At 41.0% G+C, this 22,884-nt stretch overlaps 2 protein-coding genes across 16 annotated transcripts; one reads left to right on the top strand and one right to left on the bottom strand.

Moving 5' to 3' along the window:
- Positions 1-50: 50 nt before the first annotated feature.
- LOC131218624 (pentatricopeptide repeat-containing protein At3g50420) lies at positions 51-4,415 on the bottom strand. The gene has a single exon (XM_058213288.1). It carries the CDS (start codon positions 4,377-4,379, stop codon positions 2,280-2,282), a length of 2,100 nt encoding a protein of 699 aa, XP_058069271.1. The 5' UTR covers positions 4,380-4,415; the 3' UTR covers positions 51-2,279.
- On the top strand, positions 4,412-22,631 carry LOC131218622 (uncharacterized). Of its 15 annotated transcripts, none has more exons than XM_058213272.1 (13): positions 4,412-5,389; positions 5,498-5,563; positions 6,841-6,897; positions 8,375-8,467; positions 11,785-11,871; positions 11,963-12,625; positions 13,426-13,905; positions 15,370-15,431; positions 15,517-15,625; positions 19,518-19,597; positions 19,775-19,885; positions 20,623-20,964; positions 22,427-22,631. In XM_058213272.1, the coding sequence occupies exons 1-13, from the start codon at positions 5,315-5,317 to the stop codon at positions 22,497-22,499; spliced, it is 2,298 nt and encodes a 765-aa protein (XP_058069255.1). In that variant the 5' UTR covers positions 4,412-5,314; the 3' UTR covers positions 22,500-22,631. The 15 variants fall into 15 exon arrangements, with proteins under 15 accessions (XP_058069255.1, XP_058069257.1, XP_058069256.1 ...); XM_058213274.1 differs by having other exon boundaries at positions 15,517-15,550; XM_058213273.1 differs by having other exon boundaries at positions 15,400-15,431.
- Positions 22,632-22,884: the final 253 nt, after the last annotated feature.

Here is a 22,884-nt window from a genome sequence, read left to right on the forward strand (position 1 = left end):
TCCATACCAAATACTGCATTTTGAATTTTCTCCCCTGAAACCAAAGCCAATAAAGCTTAATTGCCTTCCATTGGTACTAAAGCAGAATTAACATCAAACAACTCATCAATGGATTCCATTACATTAAAAAAAAGACGAATTTTGAAAGAAGGAAACACCTTGCTGTTTAAACATCTCTATCTTTGAACCACTCCCCATCACCATTCTGCAAACATTTCGTTTTTGATTTTTTTCGCCAAAAAATCTCCTCTGAAACAAACATTTATTCAATTCCCTTCTCTCAGCCAACCACACTGCTGCATTTTCATCTGAATTTTTGATTCATGCTTCAATTTTGCCTCCAGTTCCTGATTCTTTGCCTGTTTCATGTTCAGAAGAGCACCTCCAAAGCTTTCTTTGGTCTACTATTTAAGGCGATCTTTCATTCTCTTAAGCTTAACACTAACAACACACCCATAAACTGGCTGACACCAACATTCCTCCACAACTTTAGAAAATCAGTGTAATGTGCACATTTCTAGAAACCAAAACCGCTTAGGACAAGCAACGGGGAATGGTCAGATGTTCCACCTTGATATCTTGTTATCTGCCTGTAACCCAACAAACTCAATAAAACGCTGCCTAATCTTGTGCATATGCAATTGTTACCTGATTGGTTGTTGGACCTAGTAAAACAGCCACCCACATACCCTACATCGATAAGGTCGCTAGTTCTGATTGCTTCCCGAAGATCTGATATAGACACTAGATCCGGACCCCAACCTCCCAATTTTTTGATTCCGTCCATCATAGTATTAAAATCCCCATGCACTAGCCAAGGCTTCTATATGTTAGCAGAAAAATCACTTAAAATACCACAAAGGTATTTCATTTCAGCAACAATACACTTATGCATAAACCAATGTTAGAATGATAGATCCCATCCAAGAATCCCTTCAGTTCAACAGTCACATGCTGATCAGAACCATCAATCTTCTAAAGCCAAATTGAATCTGACCAAAACAACCAGATTTTTGCATATTCATCAACATTCCCTAAACCTCATCCCAAATGAATCTCATGAATGATTTGAGCCCTTTTTTTTTTTAAAAAAAAATAAAAATTTGGGCTCCATCAAAGCTACAAATGATTTCTTTTATTCCCCATAACTAGTTCTTTCAATCTTCTAACAGAAGGAGCATTTCTGACTCTCATATTCCACAAAAGACCATTCATTGTAAACGTTCTTTGGATCTAGTAACTTGGCTATCATCGACTTTTTCTTCAACCTTGATTTCTTTCCAAGCATTCCGAGTCTGCAAATTGTTCTTTAAGGTTGCATTTGGTTGCATCAAATATCACGAAATTTCGTGATATTTGGTGCAACCAAACACACTGTTAAAGTTTGAAAATCTTCTATGCCTGGTTCTGCAATAGTGCCTTCATTGTCACCAAATTCTTCCAGAGTACCTCTTTGAGTTAAAATACTGTTTCCTCCTCTTTCCAGAATTAAAACCTTCTGAAGCTGATCCACCCTGAGTTTCCAAATTTCACTATTTCTGAACATGCTGGGACAGACTGTTCTCTCGATTCACCTTCTCCATAATTGCTCTAATTTTGGTATCTGATTCTTTCCTAAATACTGTCAACTGAAGAACAACTTCCGGTTTGTGTCCTATCACTAAGCTGAAGAACAACTTCCAGCTTGTGTCCTATCACTGTCAGTCTTTTATTTGCCGACCACAAGGTTAGAGATTGTCATATTCAGGAGATCCCAATGCATAATACATCCACAGTGCAGCTGATCAATGGTCTGAGTCATTGAACCATGGGCCACGCTCATCATAGCTAGACAGGCTGATAATCCTATTTTTTTGTCCCTGTGCATAACTTGAGGTGGGATGGACCATCAGTGCAACCAGATGAAAGGGAGTTCTGCTGTTTCCCCAGTAGTGAAATCAAAATGGCTTTGGTGGTAGTGCCGCTGTAAGATCTTATTATTTTCATGATGTCTTAGCCTGATCGGTTGTAGCATGATCGGACAATATATAAATTAGCTGAAAGCTGTGTTGCCATGGATTAAAGGAATATTGCATTCTGTCACTACTTTACCAGTATTCTGTTCACAATTTGGTCTAGACCACCGTGTCTCAGGTCATAAGTGATCGACAGAGATCTTACCCATTCTATGATGCAAAGGGGAGGGTGAATATCAGAAATCTGAGAAGGAATGGATGCATGAACCCCTTCGAAGGAGGTTTTAGCAGAAAATAATGGCTGGGCTTGAGTCCTCTCACTGTTCATATCATGTTAGATATCTCCCATCCTCTGATATTTTCTTGCAGTTGCTGTATTTCAGCACGGGCATCGCCAACTTGTGGGTGGGATTCATCACCGGCAGAGAAAACATGAATCTCATTCCGGACCTCAATCCAGCTAAGCCCAGGATCCTTTTCTGTTGCCAATCCTCTTACTTTTCTTCTCATTTCAGCCACTGCGTCCCATCTCCCTGCGGCCGCGTAAAGATTCAAAAGCAGTATATGGGTTGCAGTATCTTCTGGCTCGTATCTTAAAACTCGCTCTGCAGCATGCACGCCCATCTCCAACTCCTTGTTAATGATGCATGAGCTAAGCAAGATTCTCCATAGTTCTGGAAAATCATCGTGAAAAGGCGACTCCTTGATCAAATCCTCTGCAACCCGCAATAATCCGGCTCGACTCAAGAGGCTCACCATGCAAGAGTAGTGTTTTAGGCCTGGTGCTATGTTGTTTTCCTTCATGTAATTCCAGTAGAATGTTCCTTTCTCAACCAGGCCACAATGGCTGCAAGCAGATAGCAGCGAGATGAAGGTAACCCGATCGGGTCTCAGACCTTGTTTCTCCATCTCATCAAAGAGCTCGAATGCCTGCTCAGCATTTCCATGGTGACCATATCCTCCGAGCATCGAATTCCAGCATTTTAAATCAGGTTTTGTGACTCTAGAAAATCCCAAATGAGCGGCTTTGAGGTAGCCATTTTTGGCGTACATATCGACCAGGCTCCCGCAGACACACATATCTGCCTCATGTCCTGTTTTTACCACAAGAGAATGGATCATTTCCCCTTGTGTTAGAGCTGCGAGATCAGCAGCTGAGCTCAAGACACTGCTAAGAGAAAAGCTATCAACCTTATGGCCTTCCTCTAGCATGCCGCAGAAGTGCTCAACTGCAATTTCACCCTCACCCAATCTCGAGTGGCCGGAAATCATTTCAGTCCAGAGTATAGCATCTCTCTCCAACATCGAATTGAAAAGCTTCCTAGCAGATCCTGTTTCACCAATCTTGAAATACATGTTGATTAGAGTACTCACGACAAAAACACTATGCTCAAATCCCGCTTTCTTGATATGGGCATGAAGCGGTTTCCCATAATTCAGAGCAGCTAAAGCTCCGGTTGCAGAAACAATAGCTGCAAAAGTGTATTCATCAGGATTTTCTAAAGATGAATGCCGTGATCGGACAAACAGTTCCATTGCCTTCTCTCCATCTCCATTCTCCGAGTACCCAGCTATCATCGAATTCCATGAAACCAAGTCTGGTGTCTCGATCATTCTAAAAACAGAGAAAGCGGTTTCCGAGTCCCCACAGCTGGAATACATGTCAATCAGGGCATTCTGCAGTGGGGTATCGGCCGGATACTCAGATTTGATGATACGGGAGTGTATTATTCTCCCGCTAATCTGATCTCCGAGTCGGCTACAAGCATTCAAAGCAATCGAAAAGGTGAAGTGGGTTGGGACCGACCCAGCCCGCACCATGCTGCAGAACAGCTGCAGGCCTCGTTCGATCCAACCATTCCTCACGTTACCGAAAATCATAGAATTCCAAGCAACGGCATCTCTTTCGATCATCATACTGAAAACCATGTCCGCAGATGCGGAGTCCCCGCAATTGGAGTACATCCCGAGTAGAGACGTCTGGACAGGGAGATCATTAAAGAATCCCAATTTGATGACTTGGGTGTGGACCCCACAGCCATACGAGTGGTCTTCAATCGAAGACGATGCTTGGAGAAGGCTTGTGAAGGTGGAGCTACTGGGACTGAGGCCTTCCATCGCCATTAGCTGAAATAACCTGAGGGCGGAAACGGCTTGGCCAGGTATTCGTGAGTAGGCTGCAATGAGGGCATTGTAGGAGACTGGATTTCTACTAGGCATTTTGTCGAAAACACGGCGAGCGTCTTCGATGGAGTTGGATTTGGCATACATGGAGAGTAGGTTGTTGTTGAGGAAGGGTGGTGGGCTGATGACCGTTGTGGCGGTTAGGATGAGTGCGTGGAGTTGGCGGGCTTTTCTCAGGGAATTCGTAGAGGTGCATTTTTGAATGAGTGCTGACATGGAATAGGTTTCAACCGATGCCATTTTAAATTGCAATACGGAGGGGCGCGTTTGGGTGTCCCTCAGATTTTGTTTTCTTCAATTTGGACAAGGAAGGGTCAGATTGGCTCTTATGTACGGGACTTCCCTGCAACCCATGCTCTGTTGGGGCCCACCATGTTGGTTTTGTTATATCCACTACGTTCATCCGTTTTTTTATCTCATTTAAGCAGACAATTTCAAAGATGGAGGAGATCTAAAATTCAGGTGGCCCACACCACAGGGAACAGTTCAGATGGACACGCCAACCGTTGAAACGTTTTTGGGGCCCACAGAAGTTTTGGATCAGGCTGGATTGGATGGCCTATAAACATCATGGTGGGCCCACAAACGTTTCAACGGAGGGCGTGTCCATCCTCACCGTTTCCATGTGGTGTGGCCCACTTTAGTTTTGGATCTCTGCCGTACATTTTTTTCCGTGGATCTTCTTTCCACGGGGAATGATCCCATGCGTTCCAAGAAATGTTACTTGGTAATTAGTATACCTGCGAGCCTTGTGGGGCCCACCGTGATGTGGTAGTACCATCCATCCTGTCCATCAGGGGACGCGGATTGCGTACTGACAGCGTCAGTAGCGAGGTGGCTACTGACAATGCTCTGTGGGCCCCGTATGGTATATGTGTGTTTAATCCAAGCCGTCCATCTATTTTTCCAGATCATTATAGAGCATGAGCCGAAAAATGAGGGTGATACAAACCTCTAGTGGAGCACACCACAAAAACCACGACCCTCTTAGATATCCTCCATTGAGGTGAGGCCCATCTTGTGGAGGGCTTGGATCGACGAACACGACAGCAGAACCAACTGATATAGTCTCGACGTATCGTGCTGTGGTACATCCCTACTGTATCCATTGATCTGGAAGAGGAGAACTGAGTCACGGCGAATCGAATTGTTGAGTCGGGAGTCGCGACAGAGCAATGCCCATGTCTTCCCACTCCGACTTCTCCCGTCTCAACGCTCTCATCAACGACTCTCTCCGCCGTTATTACACCGTCAGCTCTCTCTCTCTCTGACTCTACACTCTCATCAGCGACTCTCTCCGCCGTTATAACGTCCTCATCTCTCTCTCTTTCTCTCATACCTGATTCGCTTTGATGCAGGAAATGGACTCCGTTCTTCTTCTAACAAAGGAAAAGGAGAAGAATCTTCTGATTCTCCTCTCTCAGGTTTCTCTCTCTCTCTCTCTCTCTCTCTCTCTCTCTCTCTCTCTCCCTCTCTTCGTTGGGCTGCGTTTGACATGCCATTTTGTGATTTCAGAAATTCGAGAATCCTGAAACAATACTTTTGTGGATGTGAATGAGGCTTTTCTTGCTTTCTAATATAGTATAAAACTGCTCCCATTTCGCGATTTTTAGTGATTCTACCGAGAGTAGTGTGCATCCGGGCCACACTAGCTGGCTGATTAAACATCGTGTGAGAGCTGTGATCAAGGACGATCTAGACCATCCAATGGTCTAGATTGAAGGTTTGATCAACTTTGAGGGTCTAAATTTTGATTTGATGGAAGATTGGTGGCCCTAATGTGTGCACATCCAAGGGGGATCTAGACTAACTAAAAATCTAGATTAAAGTTTTGAATAACAACTAAAAATCTAGATTAAAGTTTTGAATAACTTATAAGGGTTTAGATTGATCTTATGGAAAATCAGTGGTCCTAATGTGTGTTATGGATTACATTTGTAGTCATGTACTTAGTTGTTAGAGATAGAGTTGGTTGAACCAGTTTTCCTATATTATTTTCATCACGTATTTGGTGGGCCAGTTTTCGGTTATTGAAGGATGCCTGAGTGATATGAAATTGGTCCCATTTGAAAGCCTATTGAATTAGTTTCCAAATGAGCCCAAGATCTTGGAATTCTTATATGGTTTGAATGAGCTTTGTTTAATTTACATAGAGCCTACCTTGGATGGTAATCAGGGGTATTTGGGTCACTTTAAGATTTAGGTGAAATAGATGGCTAGAATTAGAAGCAATAGAAGGTTAGATTATATTAGGTTTTATTTTGCTTTAAGAAAATACATACATGTAATGACTTTTTCCTCGGGAGTTACGATGGTTATTGAATGGTGAGTAAAACTAGTTTGCTTGGGTCAAAGCATGAGTTGCTTCCCTTTCTGGATGCATTGCCTACGGTAGAAGAAGAGTGGGGCATTGCGATTACTAGCATAGTAGCTAGTAGGCTGTTTGATATCAATCCAAAATTGTTGCATCTGTGAAGAAACTTTGTGGTTTGATATTATAAGGTATGTATCTGATTTGAGATTTCCCTTTTTCAATTTGGTTGCATTAAGTAGAAACTCTGGAATTGGAAATAATTTTTGTCGCTTCTGAAATGGCCATGAGCCAAACACAACCTTTAACTGATTGAAATCTTCAAAATTTTCCCTTTATATTTCTCTCTGTTTTCATTTTTAACGTTTGTTTTTGCATTTGTTTGTTCAGGTTTCTAGAGAAATTAAAGCATGGACAAGCGAACAGCATCACTGCAATTCCAGTGAAGTGAGTTTTCATTTTATATCATCGTCATCGTCGTCATCATCATCATCATCATTGTCATTGTCATCCGCATTGTCATGGTTGTCATCATCATGTCAAATTGGTTATATCGTTTGGTAATTTAGGCCCTTTTGGATTGAAGGTACACTAAAGGAATGCAAGGGAAAGCAAAAATGTGACATAAGCGGGAGGTAAACTGACATTAGCTCTAGAGGAAGCAAACCCTTTGGAAAATCCTTTTACATTTCATTTGAAATTGTTTGGATTGCAATCCCACAAAGGGAAACCTTTTTTTCCTTGCAAAATTGCCATTTAAAATGTCACATCAGAAGTAAACTCTTTTCCCTCAAAAAGGTTTTACTCCCCTTTTGAGGAGGGAAATGCAAAGGCAAACTGTATGCCGCTATATCCTCCACTTTCCAAGCAAGTGCAAACGTCTTGTCAACATAAACTGGATGCTTCCCATAGTTTACCTTCAGTCCAAACAGGCCATTGTCCAACTAGCTTATAGTTTCCATCCTGGGATGTATTTGCAGCTTCCAAATAATTCAAAAGGTTGGCCCCACCATAAGGATAACCTTGTTCAAAAAATCAGCTTGATCCACCCATTAGGTGGGTTACACTTGTAATTTTTATTACACCATTGGTTATCTGTTGTTTTTTATGGTTTGGCCCACCTGATTAGTGGATTGAGCTGATTTTGGCAAGTGATCCTCATGGTGGGGCGAACCTATTGGTCGGGTTGGATATTACACGCACATGATTGGTGGGAACTTATCTACTGGTTATGATGGCACTTATCATGCAACTGGTCAGACATGCACATTTTCCTTTATTATTATTACAAAATATTCATGTAATCTTTTGACACAGAAGAAGAAAAGGCTGGAATATTCAATATGAGGATCTGTATGGTAATAGTCTTTAAAAAAAAATAAAAAAAATAAAAAACCATTATGCTTTGTGCCATTCATTGTAGGCAAAGATATCCAACATGCTAATCCCATTCTCGAGTGGAATGTTTGTGTGAGATCTGGTCCATTCATCTGGTGGGCCCTGCCCTAATGTTCAGTGTATGTGTCATGGTCCAAAAACAGCCTGACATGGTTATCAGTTGGGACTCATGTGAACTGAAAAAATGAACGGTTGGATAAAAATGACCAAAGTTCCACTTCTGATGTATGGTGTAGCCCACCTGGTGATTGCAGTAGTCTGATTTCCAGTCAATGCATGTACTCTTAAGGGGCCAAACTGTGAACAGCCCTGTGCCTTACAGATGCTTTCTACATTGGAAAGTATCTTATAAATGAAATATCATTTTTCCTTCTCCAATCCTGTATTCGGTCAGTTTCCTTTTGTTCCTTTGCAGTTTGATCTGTATTTTGTTCTGTTTATCTTTCTAAGCATTTCCTTCTTGTTGCATCTTGCATGTATGGTAAAAGGGAAGGTCAAGTCTTATTGTCTTGCTTTCTTGTTGCAGGCTGTGAACCCGGCCTTAAATGATCAATGCTGTCGGGGGCCAGATCCACTTTGTGGATGTTATAATTCCTTAGCTAATACCATATCTATTTTGGTAAGTTTACATTAGAAGGTGCGACTCTTGTGGGTTGCTACAAATGAATTATTTGGATTTAAAGATTTTCTTTAAATTTTCTTCACTAAAGCTAAAACAAAGGGTTGAGCTCAATTTTTGTATGAGTTGACTTACATTCAGTACCTCATTGAGTTGGTGATAACGTATGGGATCGACGGATCAGCGAACCTCAGCCTTTAATCTTAAAAAAAGGGAATTAAAGAAAAAGGGAATTAAGAGGAAATAAGTATTTGGATTGCAAATTTCAATCCAAACCAGTGTTTTAAATAGCGGTAGCGTGATGCGTAGTGCTCAACCCTCTATAGCGTGTAGCGTAAACTACACAATACTTCTATTTTTTAATTTAAAAATAGGACAAATATAATAAATAGTGGAAAAAAGGAAAAAAAAATATAAATGCTTATAAGATGCTTCATTTTATCAATTATAAGCATCTTCAAACAATTTATTAGTTATCATTTATCAAAAGCCAATCCAAATATATAAGCCAAATCAAATAATTATCACATCAACAACTTTATAAGCAAACTACTTTAATTAATAATGTCCAATTGAAACCACAAGTCATAATTATGAAAAGAAATAAAAATCCCATAGGTTAAAAGTATCAAGTACAATACAAGTGTCACATTCCTCAACATTAGATACAAAGAAAACATGAAAAAAGTAATAAAAAATAAAATAGTAAAAAAACACATTGTAGCTTACTCTACATATGCTACGTTATTTAGGACGCTACGTAGCACTACAACCACGCTACACTACGTAGTGTATGCTACTGCTACGTTACAGGCGTTATTTGAAACACTGATCCAAACACCTATCCAAATTCAAGAAGGGCTCTCAAGCCTCTTGCTCCAAGAATGAAATTTCATTCAAATTTAATCAAAGTTGGTTTATGATCTTCAAACAACTATTTATACTAAGCCCTACAACTATTCGACAACCTTGTAACAAATTCCAACAAATTTCCTAACTAATCTTGATTATGCATAACTTATCTTGTGATAAGTTGCCCACGATTCCAACTTAAGAGAGATGCCACTTGAGAGAGAGCGAGAGCGGCCACATTAGCTAGGGATCCTTCTAGGCAATCAACAAGAGTTCGATCGAGTGACAATTGTGGGAGAAATGGTTGAGGTAGGTCACCTCCGAAAGGTAGGTCGAGGAGTTGTCCAGTGGAAGAATGACCAGAGATTCAAATGGTGGTGCGAGCTCAGCAGAAGGAGGTGCTAGGGATGACTTCTCGCGTTCTCAATCGGATGGTAAGGGGAATGAGTAGGCTGTTCCTGGCTCCTTTTCCTGTGTGGAAATTCTGAGGGGAGAAGAGGATGAGAGTCAATGGACTCAGGTGGAGAAGAAACAGAGTAAAGGAGCGAACTGAGGAGGGGTTACTGATTCTATATTGATGGAGCTTCTGACGCTCTACATTTGTGGCTTCCCCGAGGGATGGCTGCCTGGAAACTTCTCTCGGGTCTTTGGCTAGGTAGGAGAGGTGCTGGAAGTGTTGATTCCCCAATATCGGGGAACTGCATCTCCTAGAGGCTGTGCCTTCGTTAGAATGAAGTCCAAAGAGGAGTTGCTCAAAGCTGTAGAGATCTTGAACGGTGTGAGCTTTGTGGGGGAAGAAACTTTTGGTTCAGAAAGTCAGATACGGGCCAGACACTATCAATAAAGAGGAATGATTGAAGGAAAAAGGTTCACAAGGCTTGTATAGGAAGGTTCTCTTCAAGGATTCGGGGTCTGGGTCATCTGCTAAGGCCCTGATCTTTGTGGGTGCCAATAAATGTTGAAGAAATCAAGGAGGTTGTGGGAAGCTTGTGAAGGGAAAAAGCACCATGCCTGGATGGTTACCCCATAGTTTTTATTTCCAAGTTTTTTGGAACTTCTTGAAGTAAGACGTGGTAGAATTCGTAAAAAGGACTTTTTAGACTAGGGCGTTCTCTCTTCTGAGCTAGGTGCTTCTTTTATCGCTATTATCCCCAAAGTGGAGGTAGTTGAATTGTTAAGGGATTTTATGCCCATTAGCCTTATTGGCAGTTCGTATGAGATTGTCTTTGAGATTCTTGCCGCCAGGTTTCGAAAAGTTATTGGAAGCACCATTTCAAAGAACCAAGGAGCTTTTTTGTTTTGGGAAGACAGATCCTTGACAACGCTCTTGTAGCTCATGAATGCATTGACTCCAGATTTAAAGAGGGTAGTTCCGGGAATTTGTGCAAGCTTGACATAGAGAATGCCTATGATCATGTTAACTAAGATTTCCTAAACTATATGTTGCTTTGGATTGGGTGCGGGCCAAAGTGGAGGCAATGGATCCACTCGTGTCTCGTTTCCATCATTCTATGACCTTGTGAACGGATCTCCCAAAGGCTTCTTCAAGCCCTCTAGAGGTCTCGGGCAAGGGGACCTGCTTTCTCCGTTCCTACTTCCTATTCATCATTATTGCAGAAGCTTTTAGCCGGTTGTTATCTAAAGCCCAAGAGTTAGACCTTATCAACGGATTCAAGGGGGGTGGCAAGAGTTAAGGATTTCCCATCTCCAGTTTGCAGACAATACTATCATTTTCTGTGATTCCAATCCAATCAAGGAGGAAAATTTGTGCAAAGTAGTAGTTTGCTTTGAGGCGGTATCTAGACTTAAGGTCAACATTGATAGAAGTGAGCTGTTGGGCATCAATATGAATCAAGAAGATGTTTCTTACCTTGCTGTCGGTTTCGGTTACAAGGTAGGCTCAGCCTTGCATCTTTGGGACAATGTGATTGAGAGAATTGAAAGTAAACTTTCTTTTTGGAAGACTCGCTGCTTGTCAACTGGGGGTCGCCTCACGCTCATCAAGACTGCCTTCTCATATATGCTAGTTTATTATTTTTCCTTCTTCAAATGCCCGCAAGTTGTATTGGATAGGTTCAATAAACTTGGAAGAGACTTTCTTTGGAAGGGATCTAATGAAGGGCACAAATTCTACCATCTAAAGTGGGAAGATGTGTGCCGTCCGTTTTCCCAGGGGGCATGGGTATGAAGGATCTTTGTAGCACGAACATTGCCCTTTTGGGTAAGTGGATGTGGCGCTTTGGAAACCATGGAAACAGACAAACTAATTTATTAAAACATTTCAATTATGAATGAGACAAAGGAGTTCCTTGTCGAAACAATAATTGGAGGACATGCTTTTTGTTATATCTTTGACCTCGGTTTTAAGGCTACTAATGTTTTCAACAAGAACAATGAGTCACGGTTATGCATGTGCTAGATTTCATGTGCATTTGGGTCTCTTACTGTGTCCTTTTCTCTGGCAGGTGGTTTTCCTGACAGTTGAAAGTCAGTATATTCAACATTTGGCTGGAAACGTTCTGGTCGCCATCTCCAATTTTCTTGTGAAATCTGTATGTTCTGAAAGGTTGCTTAGAACTCCTCCAGTAGAAGTTGAAATATATTCTGCTTTAGTTTTCATCTTCTGAACAATGAATATTACAGGGAAGCAAATGGGAGGAATTTCTTCATTTGTTGTGGGCTAGTTTAGAAGCTGCAATTTTGAATATCCATTCATTCTCATCAGTCTCTTTGCCAGATAGATCAATTATCCTGCCAGATGAAAGATCATCATGCCATTACTCCCATACAACAGATAAGGCCACTGGGACTGCAAATTCAGACTGTGGTACTGCAAGCGTCATTTCAATTTTACGACCGAAGCTATCAAATGCAAACTGGGTTACGGCAACTGGCCTACTTCGAGTTCTACGCAACATACTAAAATCTTTAAAACAAGACCATGGCGAACTTTTAGGAGCATATTTGCATTCTTTCAGTTCTTTTCCAAGCGTGCCATGGGATTTGTTACATGAGATCTATGTTGGTCAGAGTGGTGGACAATGGGCAAACTCCAAGGATACTTTACCTCATGGAAACATTTGTTCTCCACGGTCGAAGGATGTCTTCTTAGGGACACTGCTTCAGCTTTGCTGTTCCATGGCGGACCGGACATTATTGGAGGAAATCGTGGGTGGTTCATTTGATGAGCTTGCTTTCCTTGCTAAAATCACCAACCTTGTTCCTAAGTTTTTGTGTTGGTGTTTCTCTGAGCATGTAGATTATGAAGGCAACTGCATTTCTCGATACTTGAGACATAAGATGCTGGTAAGCATTGACTTTTAATGCTTTGTTGATGAGTCTTGAAGGCAAGCATACTTGCATCGCATGAACTATTGTTGGAAACCGGGGATCCTTACTCTTGCTCGGGTGGTAGACTCTCAGGAGTTTCAACACCGGGTCAAGGGTTCGAGCATCCATAGGTGGTGAAATTCAACTAGTGTGAGTGTGTGTGCATGTGTAAAATTAAAAAAAAAAAAAAAAAAAAAATATTGTTGGAAACCCATTATTCATGTATTTTACTTAGCTTAATTGCATCTAAGACCTGATGTGTAGAGAAGGAAATGGACACACTATCTTTTTCCTGAACATGAAGAGATTTTATTTTCTGGATAACTTATTTTCTTTTGTGTGTGAGGGCGGGCAGGTTTGGGGGTTGTATGCTTGTGCAAGTAGGGCTGCAACTTGACTTGCCCAACCTGAGTTCCAATCAGGTTGTCATGGTCCTTGGGTCGGGTTAGGGTTGGGAAACAACAACCTGATTTTAAATTGGGTTGGGTTGGGGGTGAGCAAGTTCAGTCCGGATTAGGTCGTGTTGGGAATAATCACATGTATTTGGATCTGGTCAGGTTTGGTTGGTTTAGGGTCTAGTATAGAGGGATTTGGGTTGGAATTTGCGTTGCGTTGGGTCAGGCTCAGTTTGACAATCTGATCCAACCTGCCTGAGTTGCATACCAATGTGGAAGGCATTGAGACTTCTATTTTTATTTTCTGCACCACAACTATTTGGTATATAACATAATATTTTAAAGATAAGTTGTATACTAATTAGACGGTGTGTGCTGTAGATGCTAATGATCAGGCTTGGTTTTCATATTCATCAGCAACATTCCACTCTTGTTTTGTGGTTGCAATTACTTCAAAAATATTTTGAAGATCTCTTGTACCAACCCATCTCTGACCATCATGGTCATGAAGACTATTTAGAAGGATCCCCGTTTCGGTCAAGTATGGCTGGTGGAGAAAAAACATATAATTTAAGTGACCGGCACTTACAGAGACAGGCCATTTTCCTTCATTTCAAGTGCTCCTTAAGTTTGTTCAGCCTCAATGAAGAAACTGGTGGAAAATGTACATGTACAACTGCAAATTCTACTCTAACTTGCGGGCTACAAACCAGCAGGGAACATTCCTGTATAAAAGGTTTATCGGAAATTTCTGAGTGGCTTCTTAGGCATCTGGCTCCTGAAAGTTTTGTAGACCACAGCACATACTCGAAAGTTTGCGGAAGCTTTGCTCTTTCCTTTTTGCGGCTATACATGGACGAGGTATGCATTATTTTGAAGGATTAAATCATGTCCGCAAAGTTTTTTTTTTTCCCCCTTGAAAACACCTTTGCGCACATCATCTTTGGTTTGTTATTTGTTTAAGCTCCGGCTTTTTTGGCAAACACTCAAATACTATTTGGTTGTTGACTACTGATCTGAGAAACCCAACCCCCCCCCCCCAAAAAAAAAAAAAAGAAAAAAAAAAGAAAGAAAGAAAGAAGAAGAGATTTGGTTGTTTAGCATTTGTGCATTTGCTTGGATTCCTATATGATTTTAAAATCTCTACTTCTCTACATGCAATTTTATATTTTCTTCCCGATGCTCTTTTATCATATGTCTTGAAAATTGTCGACTGGAATAGATTTAGTCTGTTGGCACAGGCTTTCAACTTCAATTTATACCTGTTTCTGGAGAACCGATAACTGGGGTTGCCTATGGAACCCTAAACTGGATAAACATGAGAAATTGTAGGTTAAAACTGTGTTGGCGATCAATGGGGTGTGCATTAACTCTCTCTCTCTCTCTCTCTCTCTCTACAATTGAATTGTACATGTAACATTTATCTAATATTCTTTTAGTTCGCAATAGAGTAACCTAATATATCGTTTTTTTTTTTTTAATAAAGATGAGAATTTTATTGAAAAGAAAAGAAAGAAAGATACAAACCAAAAGAGAAGTGAAAACCAAAAAAAGGACAAGAAAAGAAAAAAAATACAAGAGGCTACCCCAAGGCAGCAACCAACACCCCCTAGAAAGCTGAACACAAAAAGAACAAACAGAAAAAAGACGAAAAACAAGAAAAGGATCCAAAACCCAAAAGGAATTAAGGCACCCAATCCCCGACTAGTACTAAGACTCTGGGAAACACCCCAGCCAAAGAAACACTACTGTTGCGAAAGCATCTGTTATTTCTTTCCGCCCATACAGCCCAAAGGATGGCCATGAGAATGATACACCACTTCTTTTTTTCCCATAGCTCCTCCCAAATCTACGTTCTAGGCACAAAACAAGTCATCCATTGCTTTTGGCATCACCCACGAAATACCTGCGAGCCTAAGAATGCTCCATCATACATCGGCCGTGAAGGGACAATGGATAAGAAGATGATCTACAGATTCGTTTGCCTGGAGACAGAAGGCAAACATTTGGGATGTACATGCCACTTTTCCTAAGATTGTCAACAGTAAGGATTTGATCCCGACCCACCAGCCATCCAAAAGCCACTAGCTTCAGGGGAACTCCATAGAACCACACAGATCCTGTGTGGTAACAAGATTGGAATGTAGAAGCCGAGAGAGAATTGTAAGGATCACATCGATTTCCACAAGCACAAATTCCTCACTTAAAAGTGTCTTATGTTGTTGATGTTGTTTCAGATTATCTTGTAGTACGGTTAGTTTTATTTTCCGTTTGGCCATGTTTAGCTTTATTTGAACATTGACCTGGCTCTTGCTTCAATTGTAGGATGATTTCTTATTTGAAATGCTCTTGCAGCTGCTGCACTCTCCCTTCACTGCTGAGCTACTGTAAGCTTTTCTTTTTAAAAATTATCTGGATTGTTAATGAAAATCTGCTTATTTTTATTTATCTATTTCTTTTAAAATTATGCAGATCATACAAAGAAAACAACAAGATTTTTGAGGAGGTGAAGGGAAATACACACTTTCATATTTCAAGCGTTTTTAATCCTATACACCTTTTCCATCTATTTCTTGCAGAGGTGAATCTATCGCATAACTCCTCATATATTGATTCATGCATTGTTGGCATGAGATGCATGAAAATGCCATCCTCACATATAATTCTTGTTGTTTGGATGTGTATAAACATGTGTACCCATAGTTTTTCTTTTATTTTTAATTTTTGAAAATTTTCCCTTCACCACTTTTATATGGCATTTGTTTGGCAAGATTAGTTGCACGTAGTGAGGGAAACCATATCTTTTGCTGTTGGGGTGTTTACAAGTGAATTGAACTTTCTCCATATGACTTCCAGGAGCAGTTTGTGGAGGTCCATTTATTCCAGCTTTCTTAGGTGGCCTCTGGATCAAACCTGTTTCTTCCTCATCCTCTTCTTTTGATTCTTCCTCATTTGAGGTGATGATCAAGTTTTCGGCCAATGGCTCACCATAGACATTTTTGAACCTGTTCTCTTGGCAGGGCCTTTGCTTGTATTCTCAGGTTCCCCCTCACCTTCTGATCCGCTCTTATACAGTGTGAACAAGTCTTTAACTGTTACGCATGGTGGAAAGTGCTGCCTTCTTCGAGATCTAACTACCCGTCAATCCCCCGGCAGTCTTCTTCGTCTTCAGTGCAGGTGGTACCTTCATTGGAGGAGCTGAATCTTTTCAGCGGCTTTACTCCCCTACATAATGTTGATTCTCGGCCCTTGGAAATTCTTAAAACTTTTAAGAGTGACCAACTCTAGATAGTCCTGAAAGCCTGAGAAAAACAGGTGCCAAATGTTCGTCAACAACCTACGTAGTCAGAATAAGATGAATACTTGAAATTGCAGCTAGTCTTGAAAAAGCGATAAAATTATCCTGAGGTGTCACTTCAGAGAAAGGATTGCCATTAGACTTACACGCGGGAGGCTCGTTCTTGTCCTTCAACTGGAACAAAGAAATGGGTGAATCGACGTATCATTGAATGTAGATGAACTGCTGTGCAAATTGGCTAGTAAATGCTAGTTAAATGTAATCACTCCATACGACAATAGACTAGGGTGTTTGTCTGTATACTCATCAACCACTCCTTTTCTGTGTCAGTCATCTCCCCCGTGTTATCAACAACATCTGATGGTGGCTACCGAATTGAAAATTACACCAATGATAGTCCCAGAAAATGCTTCTGGCCTATTCAATCTTCACTGTGGCATCATTCGAACCCGCTAACTTCATGATAAAGGGGATGCCTGCTTTTACAGGCCTAAATTAATGCAACCCTTGACAAGTACGCATATTAGGTGTAAAAGGAATGCAACGGGTAGACATCATTCTGACCCATGCCATTGGCTATGTGCTTTTACATGAATACGAAGCCCATCATGGATTCAGGCCACAAAAGAAGGGCATAGAGCTAACTTCTGCCTGAATGCAAGACAACACAATGACAAAATGGTCCTTTGGTTGAATGAAATTCCCAGAAGGCCTGGAAAATACAATCTTGGTTAGCCACATTGTTAGGTAAGTGCCTAGTTCAATCTGGTGTACCCTCAAGAGGCCTGCCCATTTCCATGGTAACTACTATGGGAGGCTCAAATCTTCCCGTTGCATGTCTTGATGATCTAGTGGGTGCACTACTTGATGCTGTTGAACAGAAGTCTTTGCCTTGGGCTGTGCTTGGTAAACCCCCTCAGTGTACTTGATGTGACTCTGGACCTTAGCTTCTTAGCAAGGTCAGACCACCTTAAATAGACATTTACGAATGTCACTAGAAAGTCCCAAGTCCCAACAGCTCCACGTTTTCAACAGTTGGAACATACTCTCCGGAAATTGGTCGGTAATGTCTTTGCACTCCAACAATGAAAACCCAAGGTCACTGTCTGTAACAACGAGTGCTGAAGAATGTTTCCAACATAGCCTGATATACTTCAAAACAACGACGAGAAGCCTTGCAAGCCACAGACAGCGTGGTCAATTCTGACACTCATAAGCAACCTATGGCAGGCATTCCTCAACAGCTGTGGATTTTTGCAACAACCTCCACGCAATCTCTATAAAAATCCTAGGGTTCTCATCTGTGATAACGACGGAAGACAAGGCCTCAAAGCTATTCAAAATGTGGCCATGGTCTCAGATACCCAAAACAACACCTGTTCAAGGAATGGCGGCTCTAAACTAGTCTTAATTGTCCTTGAAGGGCATTTTTTGACAAGTAAAATTTCACAAAACCTTAATCTGAGCCACCCATAGTGTCCAAATATTTCTTTTCACACATAGCTACTTCCCCTTTAACAGATCAGGTGCAGATCAGGCTTCATTGGTCACAGCCAAGAACTCTTAATAGCTCAGATAGTCAATCCAATAGTTCAACATCAGACCAAGGACTACATCACCCTCAGGAACAAGTTGGATGGAGGTTCGAAGTGTCAAAAGTGTCCTCAACAAGCTATATCACCAACAAAGTACTGGAACAATCTTTGCAGCACAAATAATCCGCTCATTAATTCATCTTTTGTAGCACCTGATTCCAGGGGTCCAAAAGTACAGCAAGGATGCTACAATATTAAGTCTACCTGTGGGAGTAGGAATAAAAGGTTGAAAACCAAGCACTTTTGTGCATGTCATGACATTCTAGGGCCTACAACATCAGTTGATACATTAAGCGTCGTGCAAAGTATGTCACTGGTGACAGCCATCTGGCAACACAATCTCCATGACTGGCAGTTCTATTTGAGCAACAAATAGCCCACTTCTAGAATGGTTCTAACCCACTTGTAATCTTCTATGTTTTGAGTAATAAAATCACTGAACATCTGGTTTTACATCCCTGTAATCCTTACCTACGAGCATTACCACATGGAACCATTGTGCAGTCTGACTCGGGTGAGCCCCACCATTATGTGTTTATGACATCCACACCAACCATCGTATGTGTCACCTCAATTTACCTTGAGGGCCCAAAAATCAGCTTGATCCAAAACTCAGGTGGGCAAAAACACAGGAAACAAGTTGGGAGTGGATACCCACCCTTGATATTCACCAAGGCCCACCTAAGTTGCAAAAACATCCAATTTTGGGCTTGACCCTTCATCACAGATGAAGATTTGAAGGGCCTGGATTCCACATTTACAACACTGTTGGGCCCCGCATGCAAATCAGCGGTGTGTGATTGGCATCTTTCTATTCTCCCTTACGGTTGTATTCTTTCTTCTTTTCCAATATAGTTCTTTACCTTTCAAAAAAAATCAGCGGTGTGTGTTCCATATCACATGGTCCACCTGAGTGCTGGATTGGCCTGATCTTTGGTTCCTGGGCCTAACATGAGATGACACATCTGATGGTTGGATTGAATGTCAACACATCATGGTGAGGTCCACTCACATTGGCCCACAGTCTGCTCACATGAGGCTCCTTATGGTACTGCTTGCAGGGGATCATTTCTCATGTATGCATGTGCGCGCATGCGCATGTGGCGAGGGGAGGGTGTAAATCATTTATAAGTTTTGCAACAACCTTTTGTCAAGTTTGCAATGTATATTTTTTTTGTTGACAGAATAGTATGGAGCTGCGATATTTTAGATACCTGAGCCAATTATTGATCTATGGCTTAAGTTCTATGACAAATAGAAAATGGAAATTTCATAGCTTGCCCCATTTCTGCGCATCTATGCTTTTTATAATATCATCTTGCAATTATTTGAACTGTGGCCTACAAATCATAACATTGTTTTATATTTGGCATGCTTTTCTTTCCATCTGGTTGAATTGAATGTTGTACTCTTGCTTTTTTTTCTTCTTCTTCTTCTTCTTCTTTTTTTTCTTTTTTTTTTTTTTTTCTTTTTTTTTTTTTTTAAATAATTTAATAGCGGATGAAGTCTTAAGATCAATTTTTTTTCTTTCATTTTATTTGGTTTTTGTCTTATAGCAACATGCTTCTTCTGTTTTGCAGTTACACTATGATCATCTGGTGCTTCTTGATTACCTCATTTCAAAAGATACAGGAGTTCATTGTGTACAATATCTTTTAAGGTACATGACTTGTTGCTTTTAGTTTTGCGCTTATAGGGAGATGTGAAATTTGATATTAAAAGACTAAGTAGAGCTCTTGACTAGAAGCTGCTTAATCATTGTTGCCCTCATTATCATCGTCATAGCCCTTTCCTAGTTGTTTGAGCCAGCTTCGCCTAATTGATTGCTTGGCAAAAGTTCAACCTCCTTTACCAGGGCAGGGGATTGGCTGGAGCGTTGCTACCAGGTGGAGTTTTTAACACTACGAACTGCTTATCTGGGGAAATTATCAACACAAAACACTCTTTGGTTAGTATTTTCCAAAAAGAGCCCAAAAACCCTCCATCCTCAAATGGTTACTTCTAATTTCTTCTCCATATCTCTTTTAGTTGGGAAGCCAACTCTCTCTTGCAGATTGGTGAGCCTTATAATTGAAGAAGAAAATAAGATATAAGAGAGATACAGAGGATAGAAGACTGAAATTCATTCCTTGAACAAAGAGAGGGACATATCTCTTATAATGCAACCCTATAGCTAATAAAGAAAGATAAAACATCTTTTATAATTACAAGCTTAAGGAGGCACTAATTTGTATGGTTCACAAGCATGGTACATCGTAAGAGACAAACTTTTGGTACTTCCTTTTCCACTTTCCACTACTCCAATACCAACGGCTTGTTTATGAAGACAGAAAATATACTTTTAGTTAGCCAGTAAGAATTCTAGCAGCGAAGTGGATTCCCATCAAATATGGATGCTTGCAAATGTAGTGGCTATGTTTAGGGCTGGTTTTGAAGGGATGGAACATGCTTCTCCCTCATGGGGGAGAAATATGCTGGTGGACTCAGGATAATGATAAGCATTAAATTAATGGACTATGAGATCAATGGTCTGGATCACCAACCATGGGCCCCACTTGTACTACTAAGGGCATCAGGACACAATGCATGCCATGATGCATCGCGATCTATAAGATGTCATACCATTTCAGGATTTTTTTTTAATTCTTGCAGTAAGCATTTTATTATATTTTTGTTTCTTTCTAGGTGCTTGCGTATAGTTTGCAAATCATGGCATGTCTTTGTGGAATTTTTGGTGACTGGGAATGAGGTAAGTGAGATATCGTCCAAAAAAAGAAAGGTTTGCATGGATGAGCAGGGCTCTCATGGGAAGGCAGAGCTCTCGTCTTTATCAATGCAAGGGATTGGAAGCTCTAAGGCATTTGAGAGGAGAAACAAGACAAAGCAAAAATCTGGCAGCATGCTCGAGACTTTCAGACAACATGCTTTTGAAAATGCCAAAGAGTGTTTGCTTTGTTTGAAAGAATCTGTGGAAAATCTTCACCAGAAGCATTTGTTTCCATATAATCCAACAGTGCTTCTAAAAAGGTTTGTTTTTTCCCCCCTCCCTTGTGGACTATTTTTTTCAAACTTCCTGGAGGTTTGCTAATCCCAAATGCATGTATAAGGCAGTCCCTCGACATGCTACCATATGTCCAACACATGACATGGATGTGAGATTCCTGCTGCTCATCAAGTGGGACTCTCCATGTAGAAACCCCGACTCCAAGATCATGTTGGTCCATCCATCACATGCCTCACAATGTTAGATACAAATGGACGGATGAGAAAACTTCCGAAGTCTTTTATCTGCCCATTTATTTTATAAGGGGCAGCCCACCTAAAAGTGGACCGTCATGATCTTTGTGGCAGAGCAACGATGCTAATTGCTACAGGGCCACCTGATGGATAGCTTGGATCTTGCACCTGTGTGGTAATGTTAGAGGGGTAGCCTGTACACACTCGTAGGATTTTCAAGCCCCAACTTTCTGAATCTGTCTTATTTATTTGCTCATTGTGTATCTCTATATGCTGTTATTTGATGAAATCACTTTCCCTGGATCAGTCATCCGGACAGTGGTGCCTGGCTTGGAAAATGTTTTAGAAAACTGTCCAATATGCATCCATTCTCTCCCATAGTATTTGTGTCCATCTTTCAACCCAGCGATAGAAAACATATTGTACCTCTCTCATGTGGCATGAAGTCAGTCAAAATTCACACCAATACAGATGACAAGCAGAATGTATCATTTGGTCTGCAGGTCTTGGAATGGGACAATACATGCTCCAATACCAAGACGAGTTATTGATTCTATGAAGAAATAGATTACTATTTGCTCGAAGCTACACAATCTCATCTTGAAATAGGTGTAACTTTGAGAATACAATATCCTACTACATGGACACATACTCGTGAATCACCCACATGGATGGTAACAGAGGCATATGTATGTTAAAAGCATACGTCTGTTAAAAGATTCATGATGTGGTTGTATAAAGGTAGGGATGCCAGTGAGCGAGGCTCAGGCCCAAGTAAAATCTTAATTTCACATAGGCCCAAACTCCAGCTAAGCTTACCAGCTCAAACTCCAGTCCCATTGACAGGCCTATAGAAAAGTTCCAGCAATGTGGTTGCATGTATTCGATTTCTTCTATGAGTGGGTAGAAAAATGCTTGCATGCATGTTTCTTCCCATAGAACTCACCCCAATGGTCCTTGAACCTTTGAAAGTTCGGTATTCCTCATTAAAAATATAAGAGCAGTTTGTGTATTACTAAGGTGCGATGCAAGAGAGTTTGCATGTGGGACGATCTAAAAGTAGTGGTTTACTGGTTCCACGTGGACTTCTATAGGCTGGAGGCACCTCTCACCTCAGTTTTCCCTCCCTCTCTCTTGTGTTGTCCTCTTTTCTTTTCTCCTCTTTTTCTTCTTCTTCCTCTTCTTCTTCTTTTTTTTTTTTGGGATCCAACGCTTGGAAACTATATTGCTGAATTCCTCTTGTTTCGTGCAGTTTTGCAAGATTCCAGGAGCTCTGCCAACTGCAAGAGAAACAGCATCTTCAAAAGAATGATGTGGCAGCCTAAGATACACCCACCATCCATCGATTGTGGTCCTGTTTTTCCCCTATTGCACCTTCAGACACGTTCATCCTTCCAACAAGATCTTACCATGGTTACACTTCAAGCTGCACACTTTTTTTTTTTTTTTTTTTTATACAAATGCACACACACCCCACACCCCACACACTCACGCTAGTGGAATTTCACCACCTATGGGTACTCGAACCCTTGACCGGGTGTTGAAACTCCCGAGAGTCTACCATCCGAGCAAGAGTAAGGACCCCTTCAAGCTGCACTTGATATCTTGTTAGGTAGAGATCAGAAGTGGCTAGTCCAGTGGGCCTTTATCCATGCGCTCGACCATGGGATTGTCTGATCTTCAGTGCAAGCTTGCAGGCCTCTGCAATCA

The sequence above is a fragment of the Magnolia sinica genome, chromosome 11 (assembly GCF_029962835.1).
Source record: "Magnolia sinica isolate HGM2019 chromosome 11, MsV1, whole genome shotgun sequence".
Taxonomy (NCBI): domain Eukaryota; kingdom Viridiplantae; phylum Streptophyta; class Magnoliopsida; order Magnoliales; family Magnoliaceae; genus Magnolia; species Magnolia sinica.

Coding starts and splice junctions, on each gene's coding strand:
- LOC131218624 (XM_058213288.1), bottom strand. CDS start 4,379: ATGGCATCGGTTGAAACCTATTCCATGTCAGCACTCATTCAAAAATGC.
- LOC131218622 (XM_058213272.1), top strand. CDS start 5,315: ATGCCCATGTCTTCCCACTCCGACTTCTCCCGTCTCAACGCTCTCATC. Junction 5,564..6,840: donor TTCTGATTCTCCTCTCTCAG/GTTTCTCTCTCT, acceptor TTGTTTGTTCAG/GTTTCTAGAGAAATTAAAGC. Junction 19,886..20,622: donor TCAACACAAAACACTCTTTG/GTTAGTATTTTC, acceptor GTTTCTTTCTAG/GTGCTTGCGTATAGTTTGCA.